The 14,437-nt window shown below is 40.5% G+C and overlaps 1 protein-coding gene across 3 annotated transcripts in view; it reads right to left on the reverse strand.

The window, feature by feature from the left end:
* Positions 1–14,437, reverse strand: part of EGFLAM (EGF like, fibronectin type III and laminin G domains) — a 195,458-nt gene that overhangs the window by 53,832 nt on the left and 127,189 nt on the right. For all 3 annotated transcript variants that reach the window (XM_008070142.2, XM_008070141.2, XM_021718615.1), the window contains one exon: positions 721–836. In XM_008070142.2, the coding sequence (XP_008068333.1) occupies positions 721–836 (116 nt within the window). The remainder of the gene's footprint in view (positions 1–720; positions 837–14,437) is intronic.

Consider the following 14,437-nt stretch of genomic DNA (forward strand, 5'->3'; position numbering starts at 1 on the left):
TACCTTGTTATGTATTATTCAGAAAACTGATGGTCAACCTGATATTACATGATTTAGTCTTATTACAATATTATAAAAAAGCATTACTTTGTCAAGGAACTATTCATTTCCTTATAACAGTTGATTGTATAAAATTTCATTTGGTAGGAAACCTAAGTATGTTTTTGCCAGATTGTGAATCAGCAGGCAGGGGCTGACTATAGACATCAGCATGGTTGGTACTTCGCTACTACTCATTTAAAATCACCTGGAGTCAGTCAGAGGAAACAAATAAATGTTAAAAGAAAATGGACTAATTTAAGTTTTAAGTAAAATGGTCAGGGTTCATTGGCTAAATTCCCATTTGGCAAGAAAACAAAAACACTCTGGGTTTTTTTTTTCTTTTTTCGAGTTGGAGTCTCAGTCCATCACCCAGGCTGGAGTGCAGTGGCACTCTCATGGCCACCCCAGTGTCGACCTGCTGGGCTCAGGTGATCCTTCAGCTTTTCTAGTAGCTGGAACTACAGGTGCGAGCTACTACACCTGGGTAATTTGGTTTGATTTTTATTGTAGAGATGAGGTCTCATCAAGTTGCCCAGGCTGGTCTTAAACCCATGGTCTCAGGCAATCCTCTCACTTTGACCTCCCAAAATGCTGGGATTACAGGCTTGAGCCACCACGCCCAGCCCACTCTGGGTTTTAAGAGCCACTTTGGGTTTTAAGAGCAGAAATTACTGTTACCTCTTCAAAAGAAATATCCAAATCGAAGTCATCTTCATATCCATCATCATCCTCACTGGCTCCCATGTTGGTGTGATAACGGGGTCCGAAGTGGCCACTTCCTGCTTCCTCAGGGCCTTTGCAAAGAAAAGCAACATACCTTCTGTCAACATTCACCCTTGCTCCTTTATCTGTCCTTACTTGGTCACACATGATGCTGTGCTAAATGGATCAACACATATGAGGAACTCAACACAGAAAAGGAAGCATCAATGACCAAAAAATATAAAAGGTTTCCTCTCATAAGTAGTAAAAGAAATGCCCACTTAAACCAGAAAGAGTTACCATTTTATATTGATAAGACTGGCAAAAAGGTGAGTCGAGCAACAAAAATAAATAGGAAAAGATCGATGAAGACTCTTGCATATTCATGTTAAATGTGTAAACTAGTACAACTACTTTGCAAAAACACTTGGAAATATTTGATGAAGTAGAAAATATTCATGCCCAGCAATCCCATTCTAACTTACCAAGCCTAGAGAAACTCTTGTACATTTGTACCAAGAGGCTCATAGCATCAGAATTTTTAATAGTGAGAAATATCCCAAACTTATTATTTATAACAACAAACAACATCCCAAATGTTCATCAACAGAAAATGGATAAATGAATTGTCATATATATCTATGGAATGGAGGGTTAAATAGCAGGAGAAATGAATATATGGATATTTAATGCATCAATGTGGCTTAATTTCACATGATCTCATGCAAAAAAATGCAAGTTGCAAAAGAACACATCTAGTTTGATGCCATTCATATCAAGGTCAGCTGCAAGCAAAACTTAGTATATTATTTAGAAACACAAATAGATGTAATTTCAAATCTTGGGTGGCTGGGCTTGGTGGCTCAGCCTGTAATCCCAGCACTTTGGGAGGCCAAGGCAAGTGGACTGCCTGAGCCCGCAGGTTCAAGACCAGCCCGGACTACTTGATGAGACCTCATCTCTACAATAAATAAAAAATTAGCTGGATGTGATAGCATGCGCCTGTCGTTCCGGCTACTTGGAAGGTTGAGGTAGAAGGATCGCCAGAGCCCAGCAGGTTACGCTGGGGTGGCCGTGAGCGTGCCACTGCACTCTAGCCTGGGCAACAGAGTGAGACTCCAACTCAAAAATAAGTAAAATAAAATAATAAAGTAAAATAAAAGAAAATCTTGGGTGAGAGCATCACAATCACATAATACCCAAGGGAGGATGGAAAAGGGAGATGAATAAGGTATGATTCAAAGGAGCCTTTGAGAGTACTCAGCAATTCTATTTCTTAAGATGGGTGCTAGGTACATGTGAGTGTTCATATTATTTTCCATACATTATACATCTTTTTTTAATGTGTGAAGTAGTTCATTAGAAGTTTTTTAATACAAGAAAGGGAGATAGTAAATAAACACTCCCACTCCCCCAAAAAAGGAACTTTGTGTCATATTGGGGTCCACCCATTTCCATCCATCTTAGCAAGACAATGGGATCTTTCAGAACTGGAAGGTAGGCTGAGAACAATTCTTTATTTTATTATATTTCTTTTAGAGCTGTGGGGGTACATGTGAGGGTTTACTACATAAGTAAGTTGTATGCAGGTGAGATTTGGACTTCTAGTGGACCCTTTTTCCCCCTGACAGTGGACTTGGTACCAAGTGTGTTGCCGTGTGCCCCTTATCCCTCTTCCCTCCCTTCCTCTTTACCAGTGCCCCGTGTCTGTTGTTCCCACCTTTGTGCTCATGTGATCAATGACCAGGGCCCACTTATGAATGAGAACACGCGTTATGCAGTTCAAATTTCTAAATGGGAATACGGTCATTGTCCGTGAAGGGGTTGACAGATAAGTATTTTTATTCAGTTGTCATTCACAAGATCCACTGAACCACAACTCTCAGATTAAGGTTCCACACAGGAAGCAGTCTACCAGGAGGTGACAACCTTTCAAAGTGCTGCTACAAAGTGCCCTCATCTCTTGACAGCGGGTTTGGGCCAACACAGGTACTCACTAGCTGCCTTCTCTAAACTGGACAGGTTAGGTACCAGTCTTTAGGACAGTAACAACTTTGGTAACAAAAACTGACTTTGGTAGGCTGCTGATACCTGTTAGTTATTAGATATCCAGTGTTTGGATTGACTAATGAAAAAGAAAAATGACAAAAAATGCCAGGCACAGTGGCTCACGCCTGTAATACCAACATTTTGGGAGGCTGAGGTGGGAGGATCACTTGAGGCCAGGAGTTCAAAGACTGGGCAACATAGCAAGACCTCGTCTCTATTTAAAAAAAAATCAGGCTGGGCTCGGTGGCTCAGCCTGTAATCCCAGCACTTTGGGAGGCCGAGTCGAGTGGATTGCCTGAGTCCGTGGATTCGAGACCTACCCGGGCAACTTGGCGAGACCTTGTCTCTACAATAAATCAAAAACTAGCTGGGCATGGTAGTGCATGCCTATAGTTCCAGCTTCTTGGAAGGCTGAGGCGGAAGGATTGCCGGAGCCCAGCAGGTCAAGGCTGCGGTGGCCGGTAACATGCCACTGTACTCCAGTCTGGGTGACAGAGTGAGACTCCAACTCAAAAAAAAAAAAATCACACAATTAGTCAGGCATGGTGGGGCATGACTGTAGTCCCAGCTACTCGGGAGGCTGGGGTGGAAAGATCGCCTGAGCCTAGGGAGTTGAGGCTGCAGTGAGCCATGATCGTGCCACTGCACTCCAGCCTGGGGGACAGAGTGAGACCCCAACTCTTAAAAACAAATAAAACAAACAAACTGAATTTAAAGACATTCTGCTTTCAGAATAAGTTAAGCCAAACACCCTTTTCACAAAACAAACTCACCCTCCTTGTCTTAGTCTATCTGGGCTGCTATAAAAAAAGACCACAAACTAATGGTTTATAAACAACAAACATTTATTTCTCACAGTTCTGAAGGCCGCGAAGTTCAAAACCAAAGTGCAGGCAGTATCTGTTTAGGGCATAGATGATGCCCTCTCACTGCATCTTCACATGGTGAAAGGGGATAGTCAGATGGGGTAATTTTCAACTGAAAATTCAAGCCTGTCAATGCCAGATTTATACCTGGTTGTGTGTTCTTCAAGTCACCTGCCTAAGGCACAGCTCTGTGTCAGATGGCTTCGCACAAAACCACAGGAAGTTCCCCATTAGTGCTTTAATAAAAGTACAAATCCCATTCACAAGGACTCAACACCCTTATGGTCTAATCATCTCTTAAAGGCTGCACCTTGAGGTTGGGATTTCAACATGTGAATTTTGAGGGGACAAAAACATTCAGACCATAGCATGCCTCTGAGCATTTCCAGGTTGAAAATGGAGTTGAAGAAAATGACAGAAAGTCATTTTGTCAGGGGACATGGTGTTACCCAGAAATCTCCCGGACCAGGAAGAGAGAAACATGGTCAGCAGATGACCCAGAGACAGGCCAGACCGCACTGTTCTTAGGTGTGCAGGCACATCTCAGAGGAAATGGGACACCGCAGGGGAGGTGGTGTTCTCAGTCCTTCCATACCAGTTCCCCAGAGTTTCATTTAAAATAGCCTATCTGTCAACTGAAAATTAAGCCTATTGGTACCAGATTTATACCTGTTCTCTCAAGCCACCTGCATGAGGCACAGCTCTGTCCTCTTGTCTCTCTTTATCTCTGTATGATAGTCCTCCTTATCCAAACCACAAAGCCCTTGAGGTCAGCTCTCTCCTCTTGTCTCTCTTTGTCTCTGTATGATAGTCTTTATCCAAAATTTCACTTTTCTAGTTTCAGTTACCTTGGATCAACTGCAGTCCAAAAATACAAAATGTAAAATTCCAGAAATAAACAATTCATAAGTTCTGAGTAGTGTGATAAAATCTCACACTGCCCTGCTCCATCCTATCCAGAATAAGAATCACCTCTTTGTCCAGAGTATTCACACTGTACATGTTCCTTGCCCGTTAGTCAGTAGCCATCTCACTTATCAGATCGACTGTTGTGGTATCACAGTGCTTGTGTGCAAGTCACCTTTTTTGACTTCATAATGGCCCTGAAGTGCAAGAGTGGTGATGCTGGCAATTCTGATATGCCAAAGAGAAGCCCAAAGTGCTTCCCTTAAGTGAAATGATGAAAGTTCTTAACTTAATAAGGAAAGAGCACAAATCATATGCAGAGATTACTAAGATCTGTGGTAAGAACAAATCTTCTCTCCGTGAAATTGTGAAGGAGGAAAAAAGAAATGTGTGCTAGTTTTGCTGCATATATAGGGTTCAGCACGATATGTGGTTTCAGGCATCCACTGGTGGATCTTGGAATGTAGCCCCATGGACAAGGAAGATGATTATATCTTCCTGTCTCTTTCCCCACCTCTCTCTCTCTGCATCTCTTTCTCCTCCCTGTTACCTCCCTACTCTCCATTTCTATCTCTGTTTCTCTCATATATTCAGAATTGTTGGATTTCAGAAGAAGGAGTCCATCTGGTAGTATAAGAATTTTAAAACACACACATGAAGAAAGCTGGTTTTTACCTTCAGCAGGTTGGTCTCTCTACCTCCAAAGTGTTCTCCCTCACCCTGTGCCCCTTCTTGACATTCGTATACATAATATCATCAATGCTAAGGTTCTCCTCATCTTCATCTTATGGCTCCTTATCTGAATAAGCACCTTCAGTGTCTCCCCACTGCTTTCAACATAAACTCTAGGCTCCCTGGTCAAGAATTTAAGGATCTCAATTAAAACAGCTCCTCTTTTTCCGCCATCACCATTGTTTATTGAAATCTACTGCCTTTCTCCTTCTTACCAGGTACTCTTGGGTGCTTCACATAATCTATTCCTAAACTTTACAATAATCTTACAAGGTAAGTATGATTAATCCCATTTTGTAGATAAGTAAACTGAAGCTAAGGATGGTTAAGTGATTTGCCTAAAATCAAAAACTTTGCAACTGGCCCAGCCTAACTCAGATTCAAGGTCTGCCTGGTGGCTGCTTTCCCAGTCACCTGGTGGAAAAGAAGTCACTGTGGAGGCAGAAAGATACTAGGATTTGGGAAAATTAACATATTGATCATCTTTAGTGTGCCAGGAGGTTTTCATATTTTGTTTCTATTAATCCTCACAAAATACTATGAAGCTGGTGTTATAAATTCCATTTTGCCGAGGTGGGGATATAAACACAGAGAGATCAAATAGCTTGCTCAAAGGCAGGCAGATAGTAAATGGCAAAGCCAGAATTTGTCCTTGGTCTTTCTTTTGACTACATCATGCCACTTCATCTGAATCCAAAGTGTATCTTCAGAAGTTTTTTTTTGTTTTTTTTTAAATTTCCTCTTTAACAGCTACACAATAGCCAAACTGGTCTACCAGTTGTCTCCTGAATACATCTTGTGTTTTCTTACACCAAAACCTCGGTTAATACCCTTCTCCATACTGCCACCTTTTCCTGGCTCCTATCTCCTTACACACAGGCTGCCTATTCTTCCATGTTGACATGCCTTCTGTGGACACACAACTGAATGTGTACCATCAAAAAATCAAGATCAAGTGATATTTTGAAAAGAGAACATCAGAATTTTCTAGGGAAAAAAATGATTCCACAAATTAAGAAGCCACCAAGGCCTGTAGTATATTCCTTAATTCTTCCTCTGGATGGGGATACCCTCCTGTGGATATATGCTCTTAATTGTGAGCTCAGAATAATCTTCCATAGCTAGACAAAAATCAGTGGATATTTAGGAGGATATGAACATGTTCTGGACTCTTGGCCTTGAAATCCTGCCCTTGTATTCACCAATTCAATCGTGGACCCCTTGAGAGCAGAAACCATATATTAGATATCTTGTTATCTTTTCCCTCCCTCCATTTAGCTAACACTTCACATACTCAACAAAGGTCAAGACCCCTACCAGGCAGAGGAGACATTCCTACAATGCTGTACTATGTCCTGTCTTGGCCCAACTGGCCATCTTTTCTTATGTAGGGGAATATCTAGAGACAAATCCTTACATGATGAGACTCTGTCTTCCAATCCACAGATATTCCTCTGAAACTGCCACCAATCCTGTTCCCTTCCCCAACTCAGAGCTAGAAGCGTGTTTAAACAAACCTTAGACACCACCAAGTCCAACCTTCTCATTTCACAAATGTGGAAACTGAGGCCACAGAAGTGACTTAAAAGCAAGGTTATGCATCTCATTAGAGGAAGACTCAACTTTAGAACCAGATCACATGACCCCTCCTATTTCAATACCCACAATATTCTATCATACAGATTTGTTTGCATCAAGTATCTAAGACACTTCCATCAGAAGAACCTGGAAGAGAGAAGCCAAGTGTTAGAGTTCAGGTAGCTGAGATCTCTTCACTTGCCCTTCGAAGTTATCTATCTTGAAGAGGCTCCTAGGAGAGAAGAATCACAAGTGAATTGCCGCAGCTATGATATGATACCACGATGAGAAGGGAAACACTTCCAAATTCTCTGTCAGTTTCAACAATTAACATAGGGCATATATCATGCAATGGATTAAGTTCTTTGATCTTTGTAAAAATTTTGCTTCTGTTTTGACACTTTATATAACATATTTTTTGAAACCCCAGGTCACTCACTTTGGAGGAGATAAAGGATATGAAATAAGAGTGGGAAAAGGAATATGGAATTACAAGGACTTAGAGTCAACAGAACGTTAACGTTTGCAAAAAGACCCTAGAGATCAGCCAGCACAACCAGCCCATTTAACAGAGGAGTAAACGGAGGCTCAGAGAGTCCATGTGACTCGTGCAGAGAGGCAGCTCATTCATGACAGAGCTGATCTAGAATTCTGGACTCCTAATACTGCACCCCAGTACCCTCTTCAGCCTCCCGTACTTCCCATCTCTCATAATAATCTGGACTAATAGTCATTTCTCTGTTTCAATAGGAAGGGAATAAGCACAAAGAGAAACAAGCACAGCATGACTTGGAGAAACCTGGAATTAAAGGTCACTGCTCTTGTTTCCTGACCACCTTACCACCTCAGACCTCAAATCCATGGCTTACATAAACTTTTACCACCACGATTTCTAAGTGAGCACAGACTGTGCAGTCCAAGTCAGTGATAAGAATTCTCCCAGTAGCCTGGGGTTACTGTAATTAAAGTGCATAACTTATCTCTTTCTACTTGGCACTTTGTTAATTAGGAAAAGAGAACATTAAAAAGGAGACATTTATTAGAACCAAAATAATCAAGTCACTGATTCAGGGGTTATTCCATTATAAGAAAAGCTAATAAACAAAATACAATTTTTAATAGATAAAAGGGTGACTTTCATTTTATAAAAACCTGTACTTCATTTTTATAAAGGCATCACAGGTTTTCTATAAATAGTGAGTTTCTCAGATATATCAACACAATGTAGTTAGAAATATCTATAGTCTTGGTGTCCAAATAGTTGGGAGAGGGACACAAATGGCTTATATGACCTTGAGCAAGTCACTTATCTCTCTGTGTCTCTAATTTTCCAGTACAATAAAAAGTAAGATTCTATTTGATGACCCGTGGGGTCCTTTCCATCACGAACATTCTGTGACCCCTAAAAGTCACACTTTTGATTTAGACATATTGCAGGTTTCTGTCACTTCCAGAAAGGTTTGAAAACAAAAGAGCTGAAGAATTTAATTATGTGGATAAAAAAAAAAAAGGAATTAGTTCAGCATAAATGTCATATGCTTTTGGGATTGTAGATTTTTGTTCTGTATCATGAGCCTCCTAGAAGATGTGATCTATGATCATTCATCAGAAACCATCTTCATTCAAAATGACCAGGCTGTATTTTGAGCCCTGTCTCTTAATAGCTCTTAGGAACGCTTATTCTCCACTCCTGAAGTTCCAATCATGGGACTAGAGTTTTCTAAGTACTGTTCGATTCTTGTCCAACCCCTTTCCTTCCCTGCAGAGGCGGAGTCAGTGATTTAGCTGCTGGGTGGAAGCATCAGGTCCACATTTCTGAACTGAGAGAAGCTAAACTATCAAAGAACCTGGGAGAGGGAGAAGGAATTTGGGACCAATCTGATCCCTCCTACCCTCCCTCTCCATCCGGACGAGTGGAAAGCAGTAATCTGGGTAGGTGTGACTCCTGTGCAAACCCAAACTTTCCCTCAAGTGGGCTGCCCCATAGCCTGGACTGGAAAGAGAGAATCTGCAAGTCCATTTTGGCACTTAGAAGGAGCTATGACTTCTGACCTAGCCTTTATAGATAAAAGGATGGCATCTCATTCTGCTTCATCTTCATCTTTATCTGCTGACTCTATCTTCTTATTTCTCAATTGGTTTTAAAAGTAGACAAAGAGAAAAAGTGCTGTTAACTGAGTCTCCTCAAAATCCTAACACCCACCAGAATCATAATGGTTGGAGAGAAAGGATTCTCCCATGTCCAATAAGTCATAGACAGAAACTGGGTCATCTCCTTCAGTGCAAATGTTCAAAAATTAGTTGGTTACATGAAATAATGATAGGTAAGACCTATGACCTGAGTCTCTTCAAAGTCTCCCCAAGGCCCCGTGTGAGTTGGTCTCACCAGCTTGAGCTTCATCTCTGGCCAATTTATTCATTCTCCCTCTGCTTCAGCTGTAATGATTCTTCTTTCGATTTTTTGGATACACCATGATTTCTTCTGACTTGGGTGTTAGCACATGCTATTCCCTATGCTTGGAAATCTTATCCCGCACTGCCCATCCTTTTGCCTCTTAAAATCTTTTATATTTCTGCTCAAAATCCTTTTCTCTTAGGGATGCTTTCCCTATGCCCCAGATAAGGTCCAATTCCCTTCTTATGTGTTCTCATAGCTCTCTTCTCTCTAACAGCATTATGAGTTTGTATTTACACATTTATTTGTGTGATGATTTTGTAAATGTGACTCTCCCACCAGATTGTAAATTCCTTGAGGAAAACAGCACCATCAGTTTTTGTTTCCATTGTATCTCCAAAGCCTTGCTTACTCCTGGCACATTGTAGGAACTTACAAAATGTATGGGAAATAGAAAGAGTGAACTTTTGGAATAGTTTGGGCATAATAAAGATATATGACAGCAGCATTCACCTGGATTTTCAACAGCAAAAGTTCAGGCACAAGAGAAACCATGCAAGGAGTTTGAAAGCTATTAATAATCCTTTCTAATCTCTTATGGAAATCATTCTACAGAGTTTTCCTGGAAAATAATTCACACCCACAGCTCCTTCTGGAGTTGATGTTCCAAGTGGTTCTTCTGCACCAAGTTGCTTAGCCTTGGGCTATAATGCTTGGAGTGAGGTCAGTTCTGCTACCCTGGACTAAAAAAATGAACCAGGATCTAATGTCTGACCCCGTGATGACCACATCCAGACAAGCCACTTCTGAGGGGCCTTGAAGTAAAAAATCTATGCTTCATATTGGAAGGCAAGGCAGAGAGTCCAACCCCAGTTCCCTCCTCTCTCACTTGCTTCTGTTGTTGATACTACAGAAACTAAATACTGGATTTCTGAGCTTCCTTTGTATCTAGGGGCATCATATGACAGTTAGGATCATTAAGACACTGGAGGTCTCTTGGGACTTCTCTGTTTTCTTGGGCAGTGAAGATGGCTGTGATGGCTGGAGATGCAGCAGCTAATGGGTTCCTAATTGAAACAGATGGTGATCAGAAAAATCCATTAGAACCTCTCTTGGAAGATACCACAACTGGATGCACGCCAAGTGAGTAAGTCAGAAGAGAAAGCAGCTGTTCCCTGAAGACCACTGGGTGAAGTTTCCAGTGCCGCACGAAGAAGGCCTGCTCGACATTGGCCTCAGCCGCACAGGGACTCAGAGGGTCTGCAGTGATGCTGCATGGCTTCCCTTGCTCCTTCTTTTCCTCCAAATTATTTGCCTGAATCAACTCCTTCCTATCTGAATGAATTCAATGAATCTAGGGGCATGTCTCTATGGTGGCAAGGGTGGGATGAGAACAGCTCTAAGTACTGGCCATAGGTAATATGTTTATTCTTTCCTGCTCACCACGCCTCATGAAACTCTTATTTGACCACAGCCCACAAATGGCACCCCAGGCATCATGTGAGCGCCAGAGCCCTCACCTCAAAGCTTCCCTGACTCCTTTATCTTTATGCATATACACACAGGGCGTATTCCTGTGGGGTGTTGCCTTTTGAAGGACACAAACCAGTCAACCAAACACAAGCCACTGTGTCTTTCTCCCTTGGAGTCTCCCTCTCTGAAAATACTGGGGCCATGGAAAGTTTAAGCAGATGGCCAGAAATCAAGGTCTTATGCACCTGCTTCTCGGCCACCTGCGGATGGAGGAGACATACAGGCAGAGCATAATGGGAGAGTTGGCTGTGAACACAGCGGGGAAACCTAAGGCCACGCTTTCATCATGGCGTGCTGGAAATTTCAGGCTCAGAGTCTTTGTGACTTTAGAGAATAATGAATAATAATTTACTGACAACCTTCTGTGGCAGTATATCAGGGTTGGAGTTGGGGTGGGCAGCATAAAATTTAGGCAGTAATCTAAAAATTCCAAAACAGCTGAAATGGTGGCTGACATTAGGAATTCAGTGTTGTATGTACAGCAGGCACTCAATATGTGTTCGTTAGATAAGTGAGAGAGTGAATGCTTTCTATAAAAGCCCAATCTTCTTGCAGGGTACTCAACAAAGGTAAATGCAAAATAAATGTTTGTTGAAAGACTTCAGTTTCAATCTGGCAGATGCTCTAAGTATCTAGTCAGTCATTTTCACTGGAAGTTTGGTAGCCATTGTCAACTACTAATGACAGAAAACTCTTGCCCATAGTGTCAGGAGGATATGACTTTAAAAGTGAACTTTCTCTTTCTCCCCTTCTCTTTCTCTCTCTCCTTCTGTAAAATTATCTGGTGGCATATATCAAGTGTTTGAGTTTTTCAATTCTGTAATTCTATTATTAGGAATTTATTCTAACAAAATAGTCAGTTGTATAAAAATGTTCATTATCATTGAAACTTTTTTAAAAATAAATTTAATGTGATATGTTCATGGGATGACTTTATGTTTGGGAAAAATGGGTATCATTGGTGCTTTTCACATGAGTAGTTAGAAGCAGACTGAAGTGGGTTGAAGAGTGAATAAAAGGTTTTTAAAAAGTGTGTACAGAGAATGCAGACAACACAATAACTGTGTACATTCTACAAAGTTTTCCTGGAAAATAATTCACACCCACAGCTCCTTCTGGAATTGATGCTCCAAGTGGTTCTTCTGCACCAAGTTGCTTAGCCTTGGGCTATAATGCTTGGAGTGAGGTCAGTTCTGCTACCCTGGACAAAAAAATGAACCAGGATCTAATGTCTGACCCCGTGATGACCACATCCAGACAAGCCACTTCTGAGGGGCCTTGAGGTGCAAAAGTTATTTTCATTGAAAAACTGTTTGCATTTTTTGGTCAGATATGAGGAATTCTCAAGACCTTGATTTCTTTCTTGTTCTTGCTAATAGGAAATTCAGAGTTTAGTGATATTTAGGGCTTAAGTGACTGTCTCATCTCTAGTTTTGAAATAGTTATGTTCCCTATCTCTATTCAGTTTCTGATTATTTTATCACACTCTTTTTAAATTAAAGGGATGTGTGTGTGTGTGTGTGTGTAATCTTTCTCAAATTATTTTTGCATCTGAGTGAAGGTGAATATAAAAGAATATAGAAAGAAGAGAAATGGGATGGTAGGTGGAGGACTGTGGGATGAGGAGAGGTTTTCCTATGAAGAGAGAATACATGGTTGTATGATAATGGGAATGACCCAGTAGACAAGCAGAGAGTAAAAGATGGATCATTTGGATAGAGTGGGATAACTAACACAGACACACACACACAATTATACATATAAGAGGATGAGAGAGAGAATGGTTTCACATTGGCTTCCTACGAAGAGGGTTCAGTTCACATCTTGCATTTGGGAACCAAAAGCTAGAACAGGGCAACTGAGATGGCAAAGAGAGAAGAGATATAGCTTGTCAGAGGTTCACAATCCAGTGAGGCCAGCAACACAGACATCTACAACTACACGGCTAGAGGACCGATGCTATGATATAAATGAGCATCTGAGTCTCTGGGTTTTCTGTGGTCCTCAAAGTGGCGTTGCACTTGAGTACCAAACATGGTTCAATTCTCTTTTAGGTATTCTGATGGGCAAATTGTTCAGACCAGAGTCACTTGCACCCTCTCATCTCTTCTTACTCCTTTAAGACAAAATGCTAGGAGAAAATAATTGCCAGCACAAAACTCTATACTCAATTAAATGATTGTTTAACAGTAAAAGTAAATCAAAGACATGGCCACAAGGAAGGCAAAGAAAGTTCTGCCACCATCACAGTGTCTGAACTAAAAGGAATTAAGATACTCTAGAATATCATTTTTAACTAACTGTAGTTTAAAAGAAAAAAAGAACTTCTGGCATTCAATTGCAGAATGTATATCAGGTGATATATATTAGATCTCTAAAATTTATATGAAAAGTTTGCTGAACAATCCTAAGAAACATGTTAAATATCAATACTTCTAATTTTCTAAGGGTATTCTTTCTGTCAAGTTCAATCATCTTGGTAGAAATGTTATTACTCAACTACAATTCAAACTGACATCTTTGATTTTTAAAGAGGGTCAGTAAAATCTAGACATGCAAGAAGATACGAGAGGGGACTGAAAAAAACACGAAATTATTTTTTGGAGGGCAGACTCTTTGTAGTTCAGGCTTCCTCCTTTAGGTAAGTGTTCTAGGAACCCTTCAGCATCAGTGTACCAGCTAGTGTTGTGAGAGGCTGCGTTCGTCTTCAGTGAATTTTTTTGGAGATTATTTCAACATGCTTGCCCATTTCTTGATGGGTGATTTATGAGAGCACCTGCCTACACCACACTGAGTATTCTGCAGTTTTTGACCAAATACAGCATGACCCCCATGTTCTACCCTTCCTATTCACCTGATCTTGATGCAAGTAACTTGTTTTTGTTTCCCACATGAAGAAAGTCCTCAAAGGGAAACTTTTTGCTCACGTGAAAGAAGTGAGACAAAAAAGCAGAAGCACTAAAAGGCACCAAAACAGACAAGTTCAAAAACTGTTTTGAGCAATGGAAAAAGCATCTTAATAGGTGTATTTCATCAAACGGACAGTACTTTGAAAGTAACTAAAGTTTCAACATGTAAGAATAAATACACCAGTTTTTAATAAAATAAATTCCTGGTTTTTGGGGTTCCCCTGTATATTTTCTCTTCTATTATAAAACTACTATGAAAGTCACTATTCATTATACTGCTCAATATTCTTTATGTAATGACTTGTTTGAAAGTTTCTGCTTATATTGTCTCCAGAAAAAAGTTATTTTCATTGAAAAACTGGTTTGCATTTTTTGGTCAGATACGAGGAATTCTGTAAGACCTTGATTTATTTTTTTGCTCTTGCTAATAGGAAGTTCAGAGTTTAGTGACATTCAGGGCTTAAGTGACTGTCTCATCTCTAGTTTCAAAATAGTTATGTTCCCTACCTCTATTCGGTGTCTGATTATTTTATCACACTCTTTTTAAATTAAAGGGGTGTGTGTGTGTGTGTGTGTGTGTGTGTGTGTGTAATCTTTCTCAAATTATTTTTGGATCTGAGTGAAGGTGAATAGAAATGATTTTAGAATATATTCCAAGGTATTGAGTAAACACAAATTCCAAAAGCTTGGCTCTAGTAGCAGACAAAACAGCTTTATTGTAGGTA

This window comes from Carlito syrichta, unplaced genomic scaffold (genome assembly GCF_000164805.1).
Source record: "Carlito syrichta isolate Samal-C Ts95f unplaced genomic scaffold, Tarsius_syrichta-2.0.1 Scaffold313120, whole genome shotgun sequence".
In the NCBI taxonomy this organism is placed as follows: Eukaryota; Metazoa; Chordata; class Mammalia; order Primates; family Tarsiidae; genus Carlito; species Carlito syrichta.